The sequence below is a fragment of the Myotis myotis genome, unplaced genomic scaffold, assembly GCF_014108235.1.
Source record: "Myotis myotis isolate mMyoMyo1 unplaced genomic scaffold, mMyoMyo1.p scaffold_m19_p_2, whole genome shotgun sequence".
In the NCBI taxonomy this organism is placed as follows: domain Eukaryota; kingdom Metazoa; phylum Chordata; class Mammalia; order Chiroptera; family Vespertilionidae; genus Myotis; species Myotis myotis.
The window spans coordinates 162,653,401-162,680,767 of record NW_023416324.1 but is presented as its reverse complement, the minus strand read 5'-3'; the positions used below and the strand labels follow the sequence as shown (position 1 = coordinate 162,680,767).

The 27,367-nt window shown below is 41.0% G+C and overlaps 1 protein-coding gene across 3 annotated transcripts in view; it reads left to right on the top strand.

Annotated features, from left to right (window-relative positions):
* FYTTD1 (forty-two-three domain containing 1) overlaps positions 1–27,367 on the top strand; it is a 43,459-nt gene that overhangs the window by 12,155 nt on the left and 3,937 nt on the right. For 2 of the 3 annotated variants that reach the window (XM_036349324.1, XM_036349321.1), the window contains exons 3-8: positions 13,900–14,048; positions 19,334–19,446; positions 22,851–22,947; positions 23,653–23,714; positions 25,571–25,645; positions 26,943–27,069. In XM_036349324.1, the coding sequence (XP_036205217.1) occupies positions 13,900–14,048; positions 19,334–19,446; positions 22,851–22,947; positions 23,653–23,714; positions 25,571–25,645; positions 26,943–27,069 (623 nt within the window). The remainder of the gene's footprint in view (positions 1–13,899; positions 14,049–19,333; positions 19,447–22,850; positions 22,948–23,652; positions 23,715–25,570; positions 25,646–26,942; positions 27,070–27,367) is intronic. The other variant, XM_036349323.1, reaches the window with a different exon arrangement.

Sequence of the window (27,367 nt, the reverse complement as noted above, 5' to 3'; positions counted from 1 at the left end):
GCCCTCTCCCAGGCTGGCCAAGCACTCCTATATAATAAAAGGGAAATATGCAAATTGACCCTAACAGTAGAATGGTCACTATACACACACTGACCACCAGAGGGCAGATGCTTAATGCAGGAGCTGCCCCCTGGTGATCAGTGCACTCCCACAGGGGAAGCTCTGCTCAGCCACAAGCCAGGCTGTCAGCTGCCAGTACAGCAGTGGTGGTGGGAGCCTCTCCTGCCTCCTCAGCAGCACTAAGGATGTCCAACTGCAGCTTAGGTCTTCTCCCCGCTGGCAAGTGGCCATCCCCCGAGGGCTCCTGGGCTGCCAGAGGGATGTCTGATTGCCATCGTAGGCCCAATCCTCCAGGGAGTGGGCCTAAGCCAGCAGGTGGTCATCCCCTGAGGGGTCCAAGACTGCGAGAGGACACAGGCCGGGCTGAGGGACCCCTCAGAGTGCACAAATTTTTGTGCACCGGGCCTCTAGTAGTAGTATAAAATTAAAACATGCGTGTGGTTGGCACCAGCAAGAGCTTTGTATGTATCATGCATGCGCTAGTCAACATATATTTTTAAATTGCCAGTGGGCATCATATGTACCGGTAGGTTGGTCAGATGGTCAGTCGGACGTATGTGCGGTCGGTCACTTAGCCTTTTTTTTTATTATTATTCTTTAAAGTATTTTTTTTAAATTTCTTTATTGGTTAAGGCATTACAAATGTGTCCTCATCCCCCCATTAACCCCCAATCTCCCCCCCACACACACTCATGCTCTCATCCCCCTGTTGTCTCTGTCCATTGGTTTGGCTTATATGTATGCATACAAGTCCTTTGGTTGATCTCTTCCCCTTACCCCCACCCTCTCCTACTTTCCCTCTGGGGATTGACAGTCTGATCGCTGTTTCTCTGTCTCTGGATCTGTTTCTGTTCATCAGTCTATGTTCTCTATATTCCACAAATGAGTGAGATCATGCGGTATTTATCTTTCTCTGACTGGCTTATTTCACTTAGCATAATGCTTTCCAGTTCCATCCATGCTGTTGCAAATGGCAAGAATTCCTTCTTTTTTACCGCTGCGTAGTATTCCATTGTGTAGATGTACCACAGTTTTCTAATCCACTCATCTACTGATGGGCACTTAGGCTGTTTCCAAATCTTACCTATGGTGAATTGTGCTGCTATGAACATAGGAGTGCATATATCCTTTCTGATTGGTGTTTCTAGCTTCTTGGGATATATTCCTAGAAGTGGGATCACTGGGTCAGATGGGAGTTCCATTTTTAGTTTTTTGAGGAAACTCCATACTGTTCTCCACAGTGGGTTCACCAGTCTGCATTCCCACCAGCAGTGCACAAGGGTTCCTTTTTCTCCACATCCTCTCCAACACTTGTCGTTTGTTGATTTGTTGTTGATAGCCATTCTGACAGGTGTGAGATAATACCACATTGTTGTTTTGATATGCATCTCTCGTATAATTAGTGACTTTGAGCATGTTTTCATATGTCTTTCGGCTTTCTGTATGTCCTCTTTCGAAAAGTGTCTATCTAGGTCCGTTGCCCATTTTTTGATTGTATTGTTTATCTTCCTTTTCTTAAGTTGTATGAGTTCCCAGTAAAGTTTGGAGATTAAATCCTTATCTGAAATAACATTAGCAAATATGTTCTCCCATGCAGTGGGGTTTCTTCTTGTTTTGTTGATGGTTTCTTTTGCTGTGCAGAAGCTTTTTATTTTAATGTAGTCCCATTTGTTTATTTTCTCCTTAGTTTTCATTGCACTAGGAGCTGTATCGGTAAAGATATTGCTACGATATATGTCTGATATTTTGCTGCCTACGGATTCTTCTAAGATTTTTATGGTTTCCCATCCTTTAACCATTTTGAGTTTGTTTTTGTGTATGGTGTAAGTTGGTGATCTAGTTTCATTTCTTTTGCATGTATCTGACCCAATTTCCCAGCACCATTTATTGAAGAGACTGTCTTGACTTCATTGTATATGCTCTTGCTTCCTTTGTCAAATATTAATTGAGCATAATGGCTTGGGTCGATTTCTGGGTTCTCTGTTCCATTAGTCTATATGTCTGGTCTTGTGCCAGTACCAGGCAGTTTTGTAGAACAGTGGCTTTGTAATATAGCTTGATATCTGGTATTGTGGTCCCTCCAACTTTGTTCTTCTTTCTCAGGATTGCTGTGGCTATTCTAGCTCTTTTTTTATTCCAGATGAATTTTTGGAGAGTTTGTTCTAGGTCTGTGAAATAGGCCATTGGTATTTTAATGGGGATTGCATTGAATCTATAAATTGCTTTGGGTACTATGGACATTTTAATGATGTTGATTCTACCAGTTCATGAACACAGTTATGTTCTTCCATTTGTTTATATCTTCCTCTATCTCTTTTTTCAATGTCCTATAGTTTCCTTAGTTAAGTTTATTCCTAGGTATCTTAATTTTGGTTTTGGTGCAATGGTAAATGGGATTGTTTTTTTAGTTTCACTTTCTGTGAGTTCATTATTGGTGTATAAAAAAGCCATAGATTTCTGGGTGTTAATTTTGTATCCTGCTACATTGCCAAATTCATTTATTTAGTCTAGTAGCTTTTTGATGGACTCTTTGGGTTTTTTTTATTTTTTATTTTTATCTATAGTATCATGTCATCTGTGAATAAGTACAGTTTTACTTCTTTTCCAATTTGGATACCTTTCATTTCTTCTTGTCTGATTGCTATGGCTAGCACTTCCAGTACTGTATTGAATAGGAGTGGTGAAAGTAGGCATCCCTGTCTTGTTCCTGTTCTTAGGGAAAATGGATTTAGTTTTTGCTCATTGAGTATGATGTTGGCTGTAGTTTTGTCATCTAAGGCTTTTATTGTGTTGAGGTATGATCCCTCTATTTCCACTTTGCTGAGAGTTTTTATCAAGAAAGGGTGTTGGATTTTGTCAAATGCTTTTTCTGCATCAATTCATATGATTATGTGATTTTTATCTCAGTTTGTTTATGTGATGTATCACATTTATTGATTTGTGGATATTGAAATATCCTTGCATCCCTGGATTAAATCCCGCCCGGTCATGGTGTATGATCTTTCTTTTTTTTTTTTCTTTTTAAATATATTTTATTGATTTTTTTACAGAGAGGAAGGGAGAGAGATAGAGAATTAGAAACATCGATGAGAGAGAAACATCGATCAGCTGCCTCCTGCACATCTCCCACTGGGGATGTGCCCGCAACCCAGGTACATGCCCTTGACCGGAATCGAACCTGGGACCTTTCAGTCCGCAGGCCGACGCTCTATCCACTGAGCCAAACCGGTTTTGGCGATCTTTCTAATGTAATGCTGGATTCGATTTGCTAGAATTTTGTTGAGGATTTTAGCATCTATGTTCATCAAGGATCTTGGCCTGTAGTTCTTTTTTTGTGGTGTCTTTATCTAGTTTTGGAATTAGGGTAATGCTGGTTTCATAGAAAGAGCTTGGAAGTGTGCCTTCCTCTTGAATTTTTTGGAATAGTCTGAGGAGGATAGGTTTTAGTTCTTCTTTGAATGCTTGGTAGAACTCTCCTATAAAGCCGTCTGGACCAGGGCTTTTATTTGCTGGAAGATTTTTATTATTGCTTCAATTTCTTCCATAGTTATCAGCCTATTCAGCTTTTTTGATTCTGCCTGATTGAGTTTTGGAAGCTTGTATTTTTCTACGAATGTGTCCATTTCGTCTAGATTGTCCAATTTGTTGGAATAGAGTTGTTCGTAGTATTTTTCAAAATCCTTTGTATTTCTGTGGGGTCAGTTGTTACTTCAGTTCTTTCATTTTTGATTTTGTTTATTTGGGTCCTCTCTCTTTGCTTCTTGGTGAGCCTGGCTAGAGGTTCATCAATCTTGTTTATCCTTTCAAAGAGCCAGTTCTTGGTTTAATTGATCTTTTATATTGTTTTCTTGGTCTCTATGTCATTTATTTCTGCTCTGATCTTTATTATTTCCTTCCTTCTGCTTATGCTGGGCTTTTCTTGTTGCTCTCTTTCTAATTCTTAGAGTTGTAGGGAATTTATTACCATTTTTTTCTTGTTTTTTGAGGTAGGCCTGTAGAGCTATGAACTTCCCTCTCAAGACTGCTTTCACTGTGTCCCATAGATTTTGGATTGGTGTGTTTTCTTTGTTGTTTGTTACCAGGATGCTTTTTATTTCTTCTTTGATCTCTTGGTAACCCAATCATTGTGTAATAGCATGCTAGTTAGCATCTAACTGTTTGAATTTTTTTCATTGTTTTTATTGTAGTTGATTTTTAATTTTATGCCATTGTAATCTGAGAAGATGCTTGATATGATTTCTATCTTCTTGAATTTGAAGAGACTTTGCCTGTGTCCCAATGTGTGGTCTATCTTTGAAAATGTCCTGTGTGCACTTGAGAAGAATGTATATTCTATAGCTTTGTGAAATGTTCTGAAGATGTCAGTTAATTCCATCTGATCTAGTGAGTCATTTAGGACTGATGTTTCTTTGCTGATTTTTTTGTTTAGAGGATTTGTCCAGTGGTGTCAGTGGGGTATTAAAGTCCCCTACTATGACTATATTGCTGTCGATCTCTCTCTTGATATCTTCCAGGAATTTTCCCATCCCCTCACTATCAGTCTGTGTGAGGCCTTTGTTCTGAGATGGGTCTCTTGTAGACAGCAGATATATGGGTCATGATTTCTTATCCATTCAGCTACCCTATGTTTTTGATTGGAACATTTAATCCACTTACATTTAAGGTTATTATTGATTAGATGCCCAGTGCACAAATTCGTGCAGCTTAAAAGAAACTGGGCCACGAGGTTGCTGTGGGCATGGGAGCAGGTCTCCTCCCATCCTTCGTGCCCCTGCCCAACCCTTCCTGCTGTGGCCCCCGGTCCCCTGTTTGCCAGCAGCCCCGCTCCCGCCACTGCGACTCCCACATGGTGATGGCACCTGCCCCACTCGCACACACTGACAGCATGGAGTGATTGGGGCCGGCGCCAGCAGCAGTTGTGAGCAGGGCCAGCGCTGTCAGCAGGTAAAAGCAGCAGCTGCTGCCCCGATCACCCCTCAGGAGAAGGGGGAGGTGGAGAAGACCTCAGGGCGATCAGGGCTGGCAGCTGCCACTCGCACCCGCTGACGGCGCTGAGTGATCGGGATTGGTGCTGGGCACCAGCAGCAGGTGTGAGCGGCGTCTCCAGCACCGGCAGCGGGTACAAGAGGCAGCTTCTGGCCCCAATCACCTCTCAGGAGCAGGGGGAGGTGGAGAAGCCCTGAGGGGCGATTGGGGCCAGCAGCAGGTGTGAGCGGGTCCGGTGCCAGCAGCAGGTACAAGCGCCAGGCAGGACCGTGATGCGCAGGAGCAAAGAATTTTCAGTAACCACCAGAGGCTCACCCCGATGACAATGACTGGCGCCCTGCCTTGGTCTGGCACCCCCGCTCACCTGCTCCACCATCCTGCCACGGCCAATGCCCGCCATGTTCCCCGCTCTGCTGCCGATGCCTGCTATGTTCTGAAGTGTGCCCCTGGTGGTCAGCGCATGTCATAGCGACCGGTTGTTCCGCCGTTTGGTCTATTTGCATATTAGGGTTTTCTATATATAGATGGGTAGGTATTTGTTTGTTGCCATTTTTATTCTTTGTGCCTGTGTTCCTACTTCTCTTCCTATTTCTTCTTTTCACAGCAATCCCTTTAGCATTTCTTGCATTGCTGGTTTAGTGGTAATAAACTCCCTTAGCCCTTTTTTGTCTGTGAAGCTGCTCATTTCACCTTCAATTTTGAATGATAGCCTTGCTGCATATAGTATTCTTGGATTCAGTACCTTGCTTTGCATCACTTTGTATATTTCATTCCATTCCCTTCTGGCCTGATGTGTTTCTATTGAGAAATCAGTTGATAGTCTAATGAGAGATCCCTTATAGGTAACTTTCTGTCTCTCTCTGTCAGCTTTTAAGATTCTTACTTTGTCAGTGGTGTTTGCCAATTTAATTATGATGTGTCTTATTGTCGGTCTTTTGGGGTTCATCTTGTTTGGGATCCTGTTAGCTTCTTGGACTTGTATGAGTTATTTCTTCCCAGTATCAGGGAAGTTTTCTGTCATTATTTCTTCAAACATGTTTTCTATTCCTTTCTCAGTTTCCTTTCTTTATGGCATTCCTATTACGTGGATATTGTTTTATTTTGTGTTGTCCCAAAGTTCCCTTAGGCGCTCTCCTCCTGTTTTTTACAGTTTTTTTCCAGTTGCTGCTCTGCTTGGGTGTTTTTTCCTACCTTGCCTTCTAGCTCACTGATACAGTCCTCAGCTTCTTCTAGTCTACTGTTGATGCTTTCTATTGTGTTCTTTATTGCAGCTATGTCATTCTTCATTTCTTCTTGGTTCTTCTTCATTTTCTCTTGGTTCTTACACATGTTGTTGAATTTGTCTTCCATCCTTTTCAGCATTCTTATGACCACTGCTCTGAATTCTTTCTCTGACAAATTGCTTGCCTCCATTTCATTTACTTCCTCTTCCGGTGATTCCTCCTTTTCTTTTGTGTATGGCCTGTTCCTTTGTCTCCGCATTTTCGCTCCTCTCAGGGTGTCTGCTTACTCTCTACCGCGTTGACTGAAAGGCACAAAATACAGATTGACAAGACACAACACAGAGGGGAAAAAACTAAATTCACGAATTACGACGACATATCAAAACACATGCGTGCAATTGGCACCGAGAGCTTTATATGTATCACGCATGCACAAGTCAACGTTTATTTTTAAATTGCCAGTCAGCATCATATGTATATACCGGCAGGTTGGTTGGATGTACAGATGTGTGGTTGGTCACTTAGCCTTTTATATATATAGACTAGAGGCCTGGCGCATGAAATTCGTGCACGAATATGGTCCCTAGGCCTAGCCTGCGATCCGGGCCATCTTCCCTGGCTGCCAGCAGCCAGTCTTGCCCCCTGCCGCCACCCACCCAGGTTTGCAGTGTGCCATGGGGCAGGTGATCGGAGCCTGACAGCCAGGGGGGAGGGACTGAGAGGTCGGCCATCCTGCCCGCTCGTGGCCCTGCCCCTGCCATGGGTCACCCTCTGTGTGTGGGGCGACCAGCAGGGCAGGGGCCTTGGCCTGGTTCCGCCTGCATCCCCTGCCACCCACCCCTGGGTCCCTGTTTGCCATCGGACAATCAGAGCCTGCTGGCCAGGGGGAGGGACCAAGAGGATAGCCATTCTGCCCACTCACCTGCCCCGCTGCCACCCACTCTGGTTCCCTGTTCGCCACCGGGCAGTGGGAGCCTGCCGGCTGTGGGGAGAAACCAAGAGGTGGTCAGTGCACCTCATAGTGACTGGTTCAGTGGTCTTTCTAGTTGTTCTGCCATTGTAGTCGCTGGGCTTTTATTATATAGGATAGGATGGCAGATAAAAGAGTGAAAAGTAGTACGATTGCTAAAACTCAGATGCAGCTAATGAAGGTTATAGAAAGATAGAAAGGGGATGGAAGGGCAATGGATGATCTAGGCCAGGGGTGGGCAAACTTTTTGACTCGAGGGCCACAATGAGTTCTTAAACTGGACCGGAGGGCCAGAACAAAAGCATGGATGGAGTGTTCGTGTGAACTAATATAAATTCAAAGTAAACATCATTACATAAAAGAGTACGGTCTTTTTAGTATATGTGCTGCCGAAGCGAGCACAAGAGTACGGTCTTTTTTTTCAATAGTTTTATTCATTTCAAACAGGCCGGATGCGGCCCGCGGGCCATAGTTTGCCCACGGCTGATCTAGGCTCACTAGAAGGTAGAGGAGAAGAAGCCATCAATGAGAAAGAAGTGGTAGTGAAAAGGTTAACAAGTATGGGAACAATGACTATAATAGTCAGAAATAGGAGGTACCTAGAAAAAGAATTTTATCCCATATTTTTCTCCTTTTAATCAATTTAATTCTTGTTAATGAGACTTGCTCATTAATCTTTCTCATCTGATCTTAAAACTTTGGTATAATAATGGATTCCTCATCTCTTTAATCTTTGTCCTTTTTTTTAATGCAATACTTTCACATTTCTTTTTCCTCACCCAGTCTTTTATCATGTCATGTTTGAATATTGCAGTAGCATCTGAAATGGTCTCATTGCCTTCTCCCTTTTCTTTTCATTCTAAGGTATTGCTTCTAGACTGATATAATTTGATCATGAATTCTGTGACCCCCTCATTCCTAGTCAGGTGTAATCTTTATCACCACCTAAAGACCTCTGATTTGAACCCACTGCATTCATTTCTTCTTATCCTTTTCCCTAGACTGTCTCTTCTCTCAGTGTGCTGTAGTTGCCCGTGTCTTTGTATTTGTCACTTCATGTCATATCCCTATTCAAATCTTGGCCTATTTTGTAATATCTAGCTTAGAATCCACTTTTTCTGTAATATTTTTTTCTCTTTGGAATACACCATAGATTATATTCTAGCTTTTATTCTTTAGTTTTTATATAATAGTTTGGGAAAGTGTTAAGTTTTTGGAGCCACACAAACTTGAATTCTGTTCTCCATTTTCTAACTAGAACTTCTGGGTAGTTACAGTTCTTTGCCTCACTTTGCTCACCTGCAAAATTCAGATGTTAGCATTAATCTCATAAGTTCTCATTAAGGTTAAAGTATTCAGCACAAAGCCTAGCACAGTTAATGGTAGCTGTTTCGTGTAATACAAATAAAAATAACAAATTTAATTGGAATATACATGTTTCCCCAACATGCTTAATCTTCGCTTGGTTGCAATTTCAGAAGAAAAACACACATTGAGCAGCAATAATTTGATTTTTAAATTTGTAACTTTATTGTCTTTTTCTTTGATTATAAAAATACTAATAAATTTAGTACCTTTAGTACTAAGGCAGAGCATCCAAGAAAGGAACAAATCTGGAAAATCTCCACATTGACTGAGTTGCCATGGTGGTGGAACTTACTGGCAAGCCATATGTGGGGGTGATATGACTTAAATTCACTGGGGTGATTAGGGCCAGACTATAGTGATGCCTGGGATTAAATCTAAACAGATGCCTCAAATTTAAGGTATCACTCACAGTCAAATTTTATGCCCTAAGCATCTCTCTTGCCTCACCATAGTCTCAGTTTGTGGGAAAAGGATATTGGGTCCTATATGCCGCAAGAATAAGCCTTGAGTTACACACTGGAACTTGAAAGAAAAACTCCGTCTTCCTCTAAAGTACCTCCAGTGCCCTCTACTGACAAAGCTTAAGCTTGGGCAGCCAGTAAGAGAAATGTTCTAGTGACTAAAGCAGGGCAGTATAAAGTGAATTGGACCCTAACCGGTTTGGCCCAGTGGATAGAGCGTCAGCCTGTGGACTGAAGGGTCACAGGTTCGATTCTGGTCAAGGGCATGTAGCTTGGTGCAGGCACGTCCCCAGTAGAAGGTGTGCAGGAGGCAGCTCATCGATGTTTCTCTCTCATCGATGTTTCTAACTCTCTATCCCTCTCCCTTCTTCTCTGTAAAAAAATCAATAAAAATTTTTATATTAAAAAATAAAAAAAATAAAGTGAATTGGGAGCTGAAAGGCAATACATTGATAACTAATTCATCTATCATAACAAGTTTTCCTAACTGTCTTATTGAACTCTGGTCTCAAAGTAGGTATCTATCTATATATATATATATATATAAAACCCTAAAATGCAAATAGACTGAATGGCGGAACAACCAAACAACCAGTTGCTATGAAGTGCTCGGATCACCAGGGGGTATGTATGGAACATGGTGGGCTTCAGCCGCAGTGGGATGGTGGAGCAGGTGAGTGGGGGCGCCAGACCAAAGCAGGGGACTGGTCGCTGTCATCAGGGCGAGCCTCTGGTGGTTAGTGAAAAATCTTTTTTTAATATATTTTATTGATTTTTTTACAGAGAGGAAGAGAGAGGGATAGAGAGTTAGAAACTGGAACACTTGTTCCAGATGAATACAATCAGCTGCCTCCTGCACACCTCCCACTGGGGATGTGCCTGCAACCAAGGTACATGCCCTTGACCAGAATCGAACCTGGGACCTTTCAGTCCGCAGGCCGGCACTCTAGCCACTGAGCCAAACCGGTTAAGGCAGTTAGTGAAAATTTTTTGTTCCCATGCACCACAGTCCTGCCCGGCGCTCGCACCTGCTGCCAGCCCTGCTCGCAGCCGCTGCTGGCACCCAGCGCTGGCCCTGATCACTCAGTGCCATCCCTGATCGTTTGGCGCCGTCAGCAGGTGCAAGCTGCAGCTACCAGCCCCAATTGCCCCTCAGGACTTCTCCACCTCCCCCTGCTCCTGAGGGGTGATCAGGGCCGGCAGCCACCTCTGGCACCTGCTGCCGGCGATGGCCCTGCTCACACCCACTGCCAGCACCGGCCCCACTCGCACCTGCAGCCAGTGCTGGAGCCAATGCTTGTACCCACTGCCGGCGCCTGGCGCTAGTCCCAATCACTTGGCACTGACAGCGGGTGCAAGTGACAGCTGCTGGCCCTGATTGCCCGTGAGGGCTTCTCCACCTCCCCCTGCTCCTGAAGGGCAATTGGGGCAGTAGCTGCCGCTCACACTCGCTGTAGGCACCAGCCTCTATTGCTCGTTCCCATCCATGGGTGTGAGCAGGGCCAGCGCTATCAGCGTGTGGGAGTGGCAGCGGGAGCGGAGTTGCCAGCAGACAGGACCAGGGGCCATGGTGGGAGGGGCTGGGCAGGGGAGCGGAGGATGGGCCGAGACCCGCTCCTGTGCCCACCGCAGCCTCACGGCCCACAGTTCCTTTCAAGGTGCACAAATTCATGCACTGGGTCCCTAGTACCACATAAAAGCATTCTGTAATTAGACAAGTTTGGGAATGATATATACTATTATCCCTGTATGAGAGAGTCTTCATACACATTAGTGTTGAAAAATCCTACAGTAAAGAAAACTTTTAGCTTTATTTAGTTTGATCACGAAACTCTTCTGTTGGAAGACCTATTATTATGTTGCATGTGGGTGGTGTTATACAGGATACCATTCCAAAGACATTTTCCCAAAAGTTAGAATTAAGATTAAGAATGCCCAGTATCACAGTTGTTACTTAGTATGGCTCTCTGGAATTCCTGGCTGTTGCATTAAGAAATCAAAGAGTTTTAGGTATAATTATTAGAAGGAAGAAGACAATTATTTGTGGGTAATATGATTGTCACTTAGAAATTCCAAGAATATAATTTGAAAGACTATTAAAACTAATAATTGAGTTCAGTGGTATGACTGGCAATAATTAAAACCTCAATAGTTTTCTGTAATCCCAGGTGTGACAATATGAAAATTATTATTAGAAGAGGGATTTTTTGTGATTGACAACAAAGTCTATAAACTACCTAGCAGTAAGCTTAACAAGAAGTGTGCAGACTTATGGGAGGGAAAGCTTATAACTTTACTGAACCAATTTAGTGACAAAAGAAGACTTGAAAAAGGGGAGAAATAAACTATGTTCCTGGATATTGTACTAGTAAATAAATCAATTCTTTAAAAATTAATTGTAAATTTAATGTAATTCTATCAAAGCATTGAAGAAAATTAGAGCTTGACTCTAGAAAACTGATTTGTGAACATGACAGTTCGTGAATGGAAGAATACAGATAGCCAAAAACCACATTGAAAATGTTCAGTCTCATTAGTAAACTACCAAGTAAGACAATATTTTATTTACTTGCTGGACTTCAGAATACTCATATTGAGCTTTACTTCATCAATAAGATTTTTTAAAATACTAAATGATAAAGATTTAAAAAAAACATTCAGAGTAGTCAATGTTATGAAAAAAGTGGCACCCCTATGTTTCTGGAATATAAGTAAATATAGTCATTCTAGAGGGGTTTTTTTATAATATAAATGAAAAGCCTTAAGAACTTGCTTTATCTTTGATATACTATTTCAACCTCTGGAAATTTATATTTTGAGGTAATAATCATGAATGTCTATAAAAATGTTATCTATAGTATTATTCCAATGTTATTTATAACTAGTGGCCCAGTGCATGAAATTCATGCACAGGTGGGGGGCGGGGGGCGGGGGTGGTTCCCTCAGCTCAGCCTGCACCCTCTCCAATCGGGGATCCCTGTGGGATCGGGCCTAAACTGGCAGTCAGACATACCTATCGCAATCAAGGTCCACTGGCTCCTAACCGCTCACCTGCCTGCCTGATCACCCCTAACCACTCTGTCTGCCTGCCTGATCGCCCCTAACTGCCTTCCCCTGCTGGCCTGATCTTGCCCCTATCTGCTCTCCCCTGCCGGCCTGATCGCCCCCAACTGCCTTCCCCTGCCAGCCTGATCTTGCCCCCAACTACCCTTCCCTGCAGGCCTGATCTCACCCCCAACTACCCTCCCCTGCTGGTCTGGTCACCCCTAACTGCCCTCCCCTGCCGGCCTGATCTTGCCCCTAACTCCCCTCCCCTGCCGGCCTGATCTCACCCCCAACTTTCCTCCCCTGCCGTCATGATCACCCCTAACTGCCTCTGCTTCAGCCTCCACTACCATGGCTCTGTCCGGAAGATGGCCTGTTGACCCGGTCTAATTAGCATATTACCCTTTTATTAGTATAGATAGATTATATAGGGTAGGATTGCTTAAGTGGGGTGGGGGGAGCCTTTTTCAGCAGGAGGAGATGCTCTTGGCAGACAAAAATACATAATCCCTATATCTGGACTGATAGCCAGCCATATGCACTATACTGCCAAACTGGTCATTAAAAAATTGAACCGCTTTCTTACACCTTATACCAAACAGCTGTTGCCCTTAAAACCCCTCCTCAGCCCCCACCTTAGGTTCACAGTTCACCCAGATTAGGTTCTGATTGGTCGGTTTCTATGCCAGTCAGTGTCAAAAGCTCCACCTCTTGGCAGCCAGCTTGTGAGGGCACGAGGGTTAATTTGCATATTACCTCTTTATTATGTAGGATAGTGTAACATTAGAAGTAACTGAAATGAATAGTATGAAATTGGTTGGATTAAGTATATGGCACATTAAAAAGTAATGTAGTAAAAGAATTAAATATCTGGGATGATACAATATAGTGTGAATATAGACTACAGAATAGTACATAGAATATGAAGTGTGGTTTGCTAGAAGACTCAATCCACCTTGTAAGCACTTGGTACTACAAAATTATGATTTACTTCATGTGATAGTCTTTGGAATTGCTTAAAAATAGTTGAAACTAAGGATGTTAACTTTTTAAATGTACATATACAAATAAAGAAAAGACTAGGAAGACATAGAATGTTAGTAGTGGTTATCTCTAGGTGGTGGAATAATGGGTAACTTACTTTCTTATTTGTACTTTATATATTTCTAAGTTTTCTGCAGTGAGCATGTTTATTTTTTCATAATTAGAAAAAAATAAGTAAGATACCTAATGGAAAAGCAAAGTCAGTACTGTCACAAGTCACAGAGATTAAAGTATGTCCATTGGAACTCACTGGGGACTTTAGCAAAAACAGTTTGAATACAGTAGGACTGAAAATGAAGAAGCCAGATTGCAAGGTAGTAAGTAAATGGGAGGTAAAGATAGTGATTCCACTTTAGGTTAGTGCTGTCAACAGAAATAAAATGTGAGCCACATAAAAATTACTAATGAATCACTGTACATTCTTTTGTTGCATCTCATTTTAGACTAGTCATTTTTCAAATCTTCAATACCCACATGTAGTTAGTGGCTAAAATATTATACAGGGAAAGTTGAGGCTATCTTGTTAAGAAAGCAAAGCCAGAGAGAAAAAGAGAGATAGAAAGGAATAGTCTATTTCTGCAACAGAACCCTTTCCCGTGCAACTTATTGCCTCTTTAAAAATGAGATATTTTATGTAATTCAAAAGAAATATATATAAATAATAATACTGTAGAATATCTTGTGACCTTTGTGCCCCTCAGTTGCATTCTTTGGTATTTTTTCTTTTTTCCCCTCCCCACAGGTTTTGGTAAGAATAATCTGAGCCGTAGAGGAAGAATGATGCCTGGGAAGAGACGTCCTTATGGAGTTATCACTGGCCTTGCAGCTAGGAAAACAACTGGAATTCGAAAAGGAATTAGTCCTATGAATCGACCGCCTCTAAGTGACAAGGTAGGAAGATGATGGCTTAATGCTGAATCTGATACCCTTTTTCTTTATTTGTACTAATATTTTGTGAATGACCTTGAGAGAGTATTTTTGATTTTTAAATAGTACTTTAGGGCTTATATAAATAATGAAATGAGATAAAAATCATTATTACGAATAATACCTAAATTCCACCTTCTCAAATAAGATAAAAATTTTTTTACAGGTTCCTGACTTTCCGTGTGTGTGTGTGATTTTTAACAGGTTATTGAGGTATAATTTTATACTGTAAAATTAATTTGTTTTAAGGATACAAGTCAATGAATGAATTTTCAGTAATTTATACTTATAAAATCATCACAACAGTTTAATTTTAGAACATTTCTATCAATCTAAAAAGAAGTCTCATGTCCATTCACAGTCATATCTCATCATCTGCCAGAGGCAACCACTAATCTACTTTCTGTGTGATTATCTATAAATTTGTCTTTTCTACACAGTTTATGTAAATACAGTAATATGTAGTCTGGCGTTTAGCCATAATGTTTTGAGGTTCATCATGTTGTAGCATGTATCAGTACTTCATTCCTTTTTATCTGTAAAATAAAAGCCCAGCGACCAGAACTACTGGTCAGCCAGTCACTATGATACACACTGACCACCAGGAGGAGGGGTTGGGAGGTGCAGTGAGTCCTGGAGGTGCATGCTATGGCCCAGGGAGCTTGCTTTCCAATAAAAAATATAAACTGGAAAAAAAAGCAGTCTGATGCTGCCACCCTAGGAAGAATGGCTCTAGGAGGGAAAGGCCTTCCCTGACCCCGCCCGGCCCAGCTGGCAAGCCGCGGGCTCACGGGGACTCACTGATGACGTGCAAGAAGCGCAGCCCCTCTGACTCCAAAGCCTGTTGCACTGACAGCTGCTCCCTGTCCAGTTCCCATGGCGGACACAGTGCTACTGGGCTGCCTTAGCTCTGACTTCCAGCTTCTGGCTTCTTGCCCGCCCCTTCATATACTAGTGCGCTTGGGGATGTGGCTTCGGCCTCCCCAGCCAGTAGTGCCGCAGCACAGCCAGAGAGTGGCAGGACACAGCCACCAGGGCTGGCTGGGCATTGATTTGGCCACTGACTGATATCCATGTACAGTTACACTGTGTGTTTACATTTGTAGGGAAGCAGGGCAACCCACTCCTGCCAACCGCCTCACCTTCTAGGCTAAGAAAGGCCTGCTTATCTCCGTGTTTCTCCTCCCGTCAGTAATCAAAACCTCTTGGGGATGAATGATCCGAGCGATGGCCCCAACACACACTCAGTGTCACTGTCAGAGACATTTCCTGTCATTACAGCCCATTCCTCAGCCCAAAGTGCCCTGTTCCACCCACTGCCACTCCTTACCTGTCACCCCCTGAGGACCACCTTATGTTATCCTGTTTGAAATGAGAGCAAGATCTCAAATGCCCCCCTGTCAATAGCTCCCTTGCCCTGCCTTTGTTCCTCTAAAACCCTTGCATTTTAAAAATATACATTTGATTGATTTCAGAGAAGGAAATAGAGATAGAAACATCAATGATGATACAGAATCATTGATTGGCTGCCTCCTGCACGTTCCAAACTGGGGACCAAAATCTCCCCAGACCCCCTCCCCCTGTCCCTCCCCTAGCCAGCAGGCCCCTGGTGGCAGCATGGCACTGAGGGAAGGAGGAGGGGGGGAAGGTAGGGAACCATGGGGTGGTGGGGCACCGAGGGCAGCATTGGCATCTGGCATCTGTTTCTTCCCTGCCCAGCCTGGTGACAATCACCTCCTCTCCCGGCCCCACCAGGGCCTTTGGGCCTTGATCTCCTGGCCCTGATCAGCCCTGATCTCCCACCAGACCCAGGGACCCCACCAGTGCATGAATTTTGTTCCTTTTTATCTATAACTAGAGGCCCAGTACACGAAAATTCATACTTTGGGGGGGGTCCCTCAGCCCGGCCTGCCCCCTCTCACAGTCCAGGAACCCTCAGGGGATGTCTTACTGACAGCTTAGGCCCGCTCCACAGTCTGGCCTCCCTCTGCAGGAGGTGACCGGGCCAATCAGGGGAAGGCGCCGCCCCCATCACCCTGCTGCTGCTGCTGCTGCTGTTGCCACCACTGCTGGCCGCCACAGCTGCCAGCCCTCCTTGGCCTTCGCAGACACTGCGGCTTTGTCCAGAAGGACGTCTGGAAGATGCCCGGCCTATCTGGTCTAATTAGCATATTACCCTTTTATTAATATAGATTGTTAATATAGATTTAAAAAGCCTAAGCGACTGGCCAGTAGCTATGACACACACTGACCACCAGAGGGCAGGCATTCAATGCAGGAGCTGCCAAGCTATGGTCACTTGGCAGCAGTGGTTCTTGGGTGATGCACCTGGAACCAGAGAATAGGGAGCCCAATTCCAGGGTGCATCACCTAGGAACCGCCCTCTCGCAATCTGGGACCCCTTGGGGGATGTCGGAGAGCTGGTTTCAACCTGATCCCTGCAGACCAGGCCGAGGGACCCCATCAGTGCATGAATCCATGCACCAGGCCTCTAATTATTGAATAATAGTTTGTTATATGGGTATACTATATTTTGTTTATCCATTCACCGGTTGGACATTTTGGTTGTTTTCACTTTTTTTTTTTTTTTTGGTTATTTTCACTTTTTTGGTTTTGTAAATAACAGAGCTGAGAACATTCACCTGTAAGTTCATATGGACATAGGTTTTCATTTCTCTTGGGGTAGATAACTGTCCCCTTGTTGATATTTTTAATTAGAGTTACAATGATTTACCTACTTTCTAAATTAACTACTTTCTAAAAACTTAGTAATAAATTACTCAATGAGTAATTTATTTTGAATTGGCTAAAGCATTTCTTAAAATAGTTTCACAAATGGTTTTTCTCCTATTATATTTCATAGATCTAAGCCACTAAGGAATTTAATGTTCTGTGCCTCTATTTTTTATCTTTTTGGTTTCTGATTATGAAAATAATACATACATGTAAGAAAATTCAGAACATTTGCTCTAGCTGGCTTACTCAGTGCTTAGAGTATCGGCCCATGGACCAAAGGGTTCCGGGTTTGATTCCTGGCCAAGGGCATGTGTACCTCAGGTTTGATTGGAGGCAACCAACCTATGTGTCTCTCTCACAACGATGTTTTTATCTCTACCTATCCTCTCCCTTCCTCCCTCTCTTCCACTCTCTCTAAAAAATCAATGGAAAAAATCCTCAGGTGAGGATTTAAAGAAAAAAAAGAATAAGAAAGAAAATTCAGAACATTTATTTCTTAAATTATCTTAAGTGTGCATATTCTGGTTAAGAACCATAACTGTCTTAGATCTCTTATTTAACTTTTCAATTCTGTCGCCACCAACAGATGTTTTCTTCCCTAAACCTTTATCAAAGATCTTACTGTTTCTTAGAAATTAGAAAATATTAGTGAGATATGGATACTAGGAGAAAGTTTGCGTTAACTGCTAATTAATTACGTCTTCTAATGAAATTTTAAATTCCAACATGTAGTCTTTTGAGTTGTTTGAAAGTAGTGAAAATTGTGTTATAGAATGCTAGAAATGTACTGCATAATAATAAGATACCTTTATTAAAATTTTTAAAAAATTTTTAATTGATTTTAAAGAGAGAGGTAGGGAGAAGGATAGAGAGAAACATCAATGAGAAACACATCTATCAGCTGCCTCCTGCATGCCCCCCACTGAGGATTGAGCATGCAGTTGGGGCATGTGCCTTGAGGGGGAATCAGCTGGCGACCTCTTGGTTCATGGGTTGATGCTCAACCACTGAGCCACACCAGCTGGGCCATTTATTCAAACTTTGAATGATTTGGGCAAAGATTTGGTTTGAAATTTTGCTGTTTTTTTAAAAAACCCTATCCTCAGCCTGAATAAGATTACTAGTCTGATTAGGATATAATATAGTAATTGTGAAGCAAATTATTTTTCAGCAATTTAGAAAATATCTATTTACATGTAAATAACTCATGCCATCCTTTTCTGTTCATTAAATAAGGCACTTAAATAACTTAATTGGCCTAGAATTGCTATATTTTCAAAATCAAAATTTTATACTTCAATAAAAATTTCTGGTCACAATTAGACTTAATTTTATCTCTTCCTTATCATAGTTTAAAAATTAATGTTTTATTTCAATAAAAATGTACTTTCTTCTTACCTATGAATTGAATAACTAAGTGGGAAAGATAACAAACTCATTTACAGTGCTACTAAATATTACTACTAAATAGTAGTAGTGTAAATAGAGCAAATGGCTGTGCTGAGAGGGGAAGGATTGTGTCTAAGAATGAATTTCCTTTTTGGTTTGGAAATCAACTTAAAATATCTATCAAGAAGTAAAAATTGGCCCAGTCTGGATTCTTCTGTTGGGATATAGAACTTGGTCAGTATCAATTCTATAATTTTTTTCTTTAGATTCAGAACTTCATAAAGCTGGAAGTATGTTGTTTTGTAGAACTTTTAACTTGACTCATAATACTAAATCATTTAGTACTTCATGAACTTAAAAAAATTGTTGCACATTGTATGTGATTGTTTTCTGTGACATTGAATATTCTTGATTTTTTTTTTTCTCTTTAGCCATTTCTACTTAGGCTTCTTTGCTATTACAGCCTCCTTTTTTTTTTTTTTTCTTTTTCGCACGTTTGTTTTGGAACTTGCCCCTTTCATCCCTTTACTTGATATCCAAAACCATGTTTATATAAATGATTCCCTAATTTAAATCTCTGGCTCTCATTCTTCTCTTGATCTCCAGATCCATGTTTCCCCATCACCTGTACATCTCCCAGCACTTCAAACTGAACAGATCCAAAATAGATAAAAGTTATTTTTCTGTCCAAATTCTTTTTGTTGCAAGTATTTTGAGTATAATGTGGTTGTCTTTTCAGTCACTTAGACTGGAAATATTCAAGTTGTTGCAGCTTCTCTGTTTCTGTAACCTGCACATCAAAGCAGTGGTCAGTCCTTGTCCATTCTGCCTCAGAAATGTTTATTGTAATAGGGTATAGAGCAGAGGTGGGCAAACTTTTTGACTCGAGGGCCACAATGGGTTCTTAAACTGGACCAGAGGACCGGAACAAAAGCATGGATGGAGTGTTTGTGTGAACTAATATAAATTCAAAGTAAACATCATTACATAAAAGGGTACAGTCTTTTTTTTTCTAGTTTTATTCATTTCAAACGGGCCGGATCCGGCCCGCGGGCCGTAGTTTGCCCACGGCTGGTATAGAGTAAAAAGCAATCTGACTAACATAGTTTCTTGCCTTCTGAAAGAATATAGAGAGATATTTTCCAGCATTAAAAAGGAAGGCAAATCTTCTGAGACAAAATGAAGTTCAGAGAAAACCAGTTGCAGTTCTTAAGAGACCTAACCAGCTAAATAGAAAGTAAGTACTCAAATATAAGATAATAATGTTATCCTGCATAAATAAAGATATACTTCTTGCCTAAGTGTTCGAAGGAATGAATTTTCAGTGGTTCTTACAGTTATCTGGTCATTTTCAAGACAGCAATTTGGAGTGTTTATTTGATCATCCAACATGGAAGCAAATAACTTTTCTTATTTCTTAGACGCAGTTATTGATGAACTTAACTAATTGTAAACTTTTTTAAAAAACAGCATTCTGCTTCTCTACTGTTTTTAACATATAAAATAATATTGCAAAAGGTGAATTGTTTTGGTAAACAATTATTCAAAATTGGGAATTCTAAAAGCTGAATATGTTGTTCAGTCTCAAAGGCTCTTAAAAGAATAGTCTATGTTATTTATGGGAAAAGTAAACTAGAAAGAATTGTGTATGGATGCTTCTTAAGGTGAAATTATTTTTATATGAAATTGAAAGACATAAGAACTTAAAAATGATGACCTATTGTTATGGCATTCTGGTCTCTGTAATGATAAAGTGTACACAAAGGAAGTTGACAAGCTGTGATGTTTCCTTATTTCAGTTTCAAATACTATTTATTCATCTTTTATAGAAGATAATTCAAAATAAAAGAACCCTGAAATGAAGTCTTTGTATAAATGGAATGGCTGGAATTGCACTTTTACTTAAATATTGTTTTCTTTTGAGAATCATTTGGTAGTACCTATTGGAAAAGGGGAACTTATCAGATAATAATTTATCAATTACATGAGTCATTAATGAGCCCATATTAATTGGGCTAGATAGGCAAATTTGCATTTGAGCCTCTATAAAATTGGAGGTAAGATTAGGCAACATTTCAGCATTTATTTGTAAAAATAAATAAGTAGAGCTCTGGCCAGTGTGGCACAGTTGAGTGGTGATCGTCCTGTGCACCAAAAGGTTTGATTTCTGGTCAGTGCACATGCCTGGGTGGTAGGCTTGATCCCCAGTAGAGGGTGTACAAGAGGCAGCCGATCAATGTTTCTCTATCCTTTTGCCTTCTTCTCTTTAAAAATCATTTTTTTAAAACATTTTTATTGATTTCAGAGAGTAAGGGAGAGGGAGAGAGATAGAAACAACAATGATGAGAGAGATCACTGATTGGCTGCCTCCTGCACACCCCCCACTGGGATCGAGCCCACAACCCAGGCATGTGCCCTTGACTGGAATTGAACCCGGGACCCTTCAGTTTGCAGGCCAACGCTGTATCCACTGAACCACACCAACTAAGGCTAAAAATCAATTTTTAACAATCTTTTCAAAAAGATAAATACAACAATTTGTTTTGTCATATTTTAACAACTTTCTATAGAAACTACAAAGAGAGTACATTGTTCTGTGTGGGAAAGAACAAGCAGTGAAAGATAGAAGTTTCTCTGTGATTTATGTTAATACTAGGGGCCCAGTGCACAAAGATTCGTGCACGGGAGGTGGGTCCCTCAGACCGACCTGCACCCTCTCCAATCTGGGAGCCCTCAGGGGACCCCTCTCCAATCCGGAAGTTTCTGTCTGTCTTTGCAGTCATATGAGTGAATTGTCTGAGACCCCCAACCCAGTTTGGTTTGTTGCTCACAGAATAATAGAGGCATTTTTTTTCTTTGCTTCATTGGTGGAGATTTCCTGGAAGTTTTAGGATATCTTCCCTTTAATTTTTCCTAGACATTTCTGATTTTACTTAGGTCTCTCACCTTTGCTGTCCCTCCATCCCCCACCGCAACAGTAACTTGCTCCAAGCTCACTTTGCTCTAGTGTCTAGGACAGTGGTCGGCAAACTGTGGCTTGCGAGCCACATGCGGCTCTTTGGCTCTTCCACAAAATACCAACTTCTGCGCATGGGCCACGAAGTTTAAATTGCACTATACATGTGTGCCCACACAGGGTATTTTGTGAAAGAGCCGCATGTGGCTCGCGAGCTGCAGTTTGCCGACCACTGGTTTAGGAGATCCGTCTGCCACCAGAACTGTGATTCCCAGCATTCCTGGTGCTCCCCGCGCTCTGGGCTTCTGCTTCAGGTCCTGGGGCTGCCACCAGAACTACTATTCCCAGAATTCCTGGTGCTCCCCATGCTCTTGGTTTTCCCTTCCTGCTCTGTCTCTGTCCCACGGCCTCCCATTCTGCCAAGTCCTCCAAGCCGCCAGGTCTCTCTCTCTCTGCTCTCCGTCTGGCGGCTTGAGGAGCCAAGTTCCCCAAGCCACTTCACTCTCTGCCGGCTCTCTCGCTCTGCTCTCCGCCCGGCGCCTGTGTAGGCAAATTAACCCATCATCTTTTTCGGGTTAATTTGCATACTCGCTCCTGATTGGCCGGTGAGCACAGCAGAGGGATGGTCAATTTACATGTTTCTCTTTTATTATGTTAATATGAAAAGGTTTTTAAGTGAGAAAGGAAAACTGAAAAAGATGCCGTTTTTCAAGATTTTCTTTTCAGCTGTAGCCAGTTTGGCTCAGTGGAAAGAACGTGAGCCTGTGAACTGAAGGGTCCCAGGTTCAATTCTGGTCAAGGGCACATACCCAGGTTACGAGCTCAATCCCCAGTACGGGGCATGCAAGAAGCAGCCGATCAATATTCTCTCTCATCATTGATGTTTCTATCTCTCCCTTTCCCTTCCTCTCTTGAAATCAATAAAAAAAACATATATTGAGAAAAAAATATTTTATTTTCAGTCAGTTTGACTATATTTAGGTGTGATTTTCTTTGTATTAACCCTGTAAATAAATCTTTCACCAACCTTTTTTATATATATATATATATATATATATATATATATATATATATATATATTTTATTGATTTTTTTACAGAGAGGAAGGGAGAGAAAGAGAGGGTTAGAAACATCGATGAGAGAGAAACATCGGTCAGCTGCCTCCCGCACATCTCCTACTGGGGATATGCCCGCAACCCAGGTACATGCCCTTGACCGGAATCGAACCTGGGACCTTTCAGTCCGCAGGCCGACGCTCTATCCACTGAGCCAAACCGGTCTCGGCATCACCAAACTTTTTAATACATATTTTTATTGATTTCAGAGAGGAAGGGAGAGAGAGATAGAAACATCAATGATGAGAGAGAATCATTGATAGGCTGCCTCCTGCACACCCCCTACTGGGGATCAAGCCCACAACCAGGACATGTGCCCTAACCTGGAATTGAACCTTGACCTCCTGGTTCATAGGTCAGTGCTCAACCAGTGAGCCATGCCAGCCGGGCCAGAGGGAGATATTTGTAAATCAAATCTCAATAGTTTCTGATAAATTCAGAGTCTTTATATTTAGTGTATTCTCACATTTTTAGCCAATGAATTAAACTGTTTTTGCTTATTGTTTTCTCAAGATATTTGAAAGTTGTTAAATGGCTGAGACTATTCATGCATATGTGTTTTCATTGCAGAAATAACATCCCAACCAATTATACCAGGAGTGGAAATAAATTAAGTCATCAGAAAGACACTCGTCAGGCAACTTTTCTTTTCAGAAGAGGCCTGAAGGTATAAAAACCTTTGGTTGTGTTTTCTTTTTACCCAAAGGACTCTGAACATCTATCTTTAGTAATCCTTAATCATAGGGATGGCCCATGGTTGAAGTAGGGGTTGGGTTTGGATATAGAGAACATGACATTAAGTTAGTTCCTCCCTGCCCCCAATTCTCTCTTGTTGTCCTCAGTAGCACCATCTATCCGTAATAATAAAAGCGTAATATGCAAATTGCCCAAACAGCAGAACGACCATCCAGACGTTTACGTTATGACATGCACTGGTGCCAAGCCAGCCAAGGCGGGTACGATGCAATTGGTCAGGGAGGCTCTGCCACTGTGCCATGATCACCCCACAGACTACCGACCAGTGGGCTGCAGCAGGTGGGCGGGGCCTCCCTCTGCAGGGCAATGGGTCACGGGGCTCCCGGACTGCGAGAGGGCGCAGGCCGGGCTGAGGGACACCCCCCCCCCCCCGAGTGCACAAATTTCGTGCACCGGGCCTCTAGTCTTATAAGAATTTAACATGTTATTTAGGAATAAACCTGTTTTTATTACTTGTTCTAATGCAGAACCCTAACAAAGAGGTGTTGCCAGAATAGTCATATGCCCCTCCTACATTCATACACATATCTTAATGGGTTATAAAGTTTGGAGGATAGCTCTTTGCGTTCAGATACTCTGCTTTCTGTGGGATCTACTGCTTTTTTTCCCCCTTCAGGTTCAGGCCCAGTTGAACACAGAACAACTGCTAGATGATGTAGTAGCAAAGAGAACTCGTCAGTAAGTTTCAATTTGTTTTTCAAGGTGTCATTTCAGAACTCCCAGAATACTAACTACCCAAATTACTTTGTGCCCTAGTTCAAAAGAAATTAAATGAGACCTAAAGTAAATTAACCATTGAGCCCGAAATAAACTATTTTTTGCTCTTTTTCCTCCCAAAATCTTTTGTATTTTCACATGTCAGTGTATAAAAGTTTTAGCATCAAATACATTCCTCTATTTTTAATTTTTATTAAGTTCCATTTTAATGAAACATTCCTTTATTTTCTATAACTTCTTTTATACAAATGAATCTATTCAAGGAATAAATAGAAGAAAATACAGTAGAGCTTTAAAATTTGTAAACTCTCAAGAACAATAGAATATTTTCTTTTTTCACATACTCTTTTTTTCCCCCCATAACCCCTATTAAGGTTTAAAAAAAAATTTTTTTTGGGTCAGAATTGCACTTCTCAAGTATGACTTATAACATTCTAGTTCTATCAATATCAAGTTTTGAGATTAAACTATTTAAACTTATAGCTACTTTTTAGAAAACAAAACATGGTCATGGTATGATGCCAACCAATATGGGGTATGATTTTGAATATAGGAAAGGAAACTATTTCAACGTGATGCTTGCAGTATTCTTTTATACAGGAGTCACGACATTTGGTAACCATAAGGAAGAAAATTATAGTCATACCTTATTTGCTTCTACATGAATAATATTTACATAATTATAATATAAATACTGTTCATTTGTTTTGAACTTTGAGAATCAACCTATGGGACAAAGCACAAAATTCTTTTTTTTTTTTTTAATATATTTCATTGATTTTTTACACAGAGGAAGGAAGAGGGATAGAGAGCTAGAAACATCGATGAGAGATAAGCATTGATCAGCTGCCTCCTGCACACCCCCTACTGGGGATGTGCCCGCAACCAAGGTACATGCCCTTGGCCGGAATCGAACCTGGGACACTTCAGTCCGCAGGCCGACACCCTCTATCCACTGAGCCAAACCGGTTAGGGCACAAAATTCTTAAATTAGGTATCAAAATATAATGTAAATGTCAGATTCTGATTAACATAAATATAGAAGTAGAGCTGACATAAAGTGGGAGGTACAAAGTGAGAGAAGAGATGGAAGGAAGGAATAGAGGTACCACTATTCTTTTATACTAAGTGGGGAGGGGAGGTTATCAAGCGATACTACTGAAAGAAAGATGTTTAGAGTTAGGTAGGGAAACTAAAGAATAATGATGAGGGAACATATATAATACTTCAACAATAAAGATTTTAAAAAAATAAATAAAATGTGCTTATGCTAACTTTATTGATTAAAAAAATATATATTACACAAGCATCTTGTTTAGTGAACTGGAGGGAACCAGCAAGCAATAAAAACAGGAAAGGTTAAAAGTACTGCCTCTAGAGAACAAGAAGGGGGGAAATAGTGGGGTGAAAGGCGGTTACTTTTCATTAAAAACCTTTTTGTAGTTGATTTTTTTTTATTAATATTTTATTGATTTTTTACAGAGAGGAAGGAAGAGAGATATAGAGTTAGAAACATCGATGAGAGAGAAACATCGATCAGCTGCCTCCTGCACACTCCCTACTGGGGATGTGCCCGCAACCAAGGTACATGCCCTTGACCGGAATCGAACCTGGGACCTTTGAGTCCACAGGCCGATGCTCTATCCACTGAGCCAAACTGGTTAGGCTGTAGGTGATTTTTTAATGTGCATATATTTGTTACACTGAAAAATATTTAATAGGGCATCCAGTTCCTACACCCAAGATGCTGTATTTTTCAAAAGCTAAGAAAAAGTAATGGCTATATTCTAATGAAGTTTTTGGTATTTTGAAACCAGATGGCGGACTTCCACCACAAATGGAGGAATTTTAACTGTATCCATTGATAACCCTGGAGCAGTGCAGTGCCCAGTGTAAGTCTTTTCTTTATTTTGCAGAAATTATAATCTCTCAGTATATAAAATAATAGAAAAATATTGGATTCCTGCTCGGAGTGTGATGTCCAAGTTAGTATAAACTGAGACAAGGATAAAAGTAATACTTGATAAACAAAATAAAAATAACATAGTATAAAGTTAAAAGTAAAAGCGCCTTTGATTCCTGGTTCTACAGCCCCAAGGTAACAACTCTTAACAATATTTTTATTTTAAAAGTTCAGTGCATGGTCCTGACTGGTGTGGCTCAGTTGATTGAGCGCGTTGTGCTATGTACATCAAGAGGTCGCTGGTTAGATTCCCAGTCAGGGCACATGCCCAGGTTTTGTGCTCAATTCCCCAGTAAGGGGGGTTGTGTAGGAGGCAGCCCATTGATGTTTCTCTCTCTCTCTCTTTCTATGTTTCCCTCTCTCTAAAGTCAATAAAAACATTTTAATAAATAAAAGTTTATAAAAAATGTTAGATACATCTATTTTAATGTATAATAGTAAATGAGATAATAATATACCTACTTTCTCCCTTCTCCCCCTTCATCCCAGTATATTTTATTTTATTTATTTATTTATTTTTTTAAATATATTTTATTGATTTTTTATAGAGAGGAAAGGAGAGAGATAGAGAGTTAGAAACATCGATCAGCTGCCTCCTGCACACCCCCCACTGAGGATGTGCCCGCAACCAGGGCACACGCCCCCGACCAGAATCGAACCCGGTACCTTTCAGTCCGCAGGCCGACGCTCTATCCACTGAGCCAAACTGGTCCCGGCATCCCAGTATATTTTAAAGTACCTTTTTTTAAAAAGTACTTTCTTTTTAAAAGTCATAGTGTGTTCTTTTATCTAGTTAACTTTAATTTAGTTAACCATTCCATTATATGTATTGCATTATAAACTTTCTAAGTTTATGGAGTTTTTGCTCTATGTAGCCATTTTAATGACTGAAATGGAAGAAAGAATGTAAGATAGGTCTTTAATAAGACTCTAGAGGTTGTTTTATTTTAGTAGAAGATCAAGACTTGGAAATCACCAATCATTCCAAATTGTTGAAAAGTTTATAGTTCCACTTAAAGAGGTAGTCTATGAGTAACTATATATATTTTATTCTCTAGATTAGTCAGTCAAAAACCATACACCTTTTTTTGTAAACAAATAAAATAGTTGCCCTAATACATCTGAACATGTGTATAAGTCAGGATGTCTTTATGTACTAAATGATTTTATTTTTCTTCTTTTGATTGTTAAGCTGACCTAATTTCATTTAAATCTTTTTCTAATAGAACTCAGAAACCACGATTAACTCGTACTGCTGTACCTTCATTCTTGGCAAAACGGGAGCAATCTGATGTAAAGAAAGTCCCTAAAGGTGTTCCCCTGCAATTTGATATAAATAGTGTGGGAAAACAGGTAAATTTTTCCCCCTGTTATTTCTTTGGGCCATTCATTGATAATATTTTAGTTAACAAAACAAATGTTGTATAATGAGTTATATAGAGGGTCCTAAGTCTCCTCAACCTTAGGAATCCACTGATTTATCTACTTCTGTGTCTATAGGCTTGCCTATTTTAGACATTTCATATGAATGAGATCATATAATACATGCTGTTTTGTGACCGGCTTATTTTACCTAGCATAGTATTTTCAAGGTTCACTCATAGTGTATCAATATTACATTTCTTTAATCTATAATAATAAAAGCGTAATA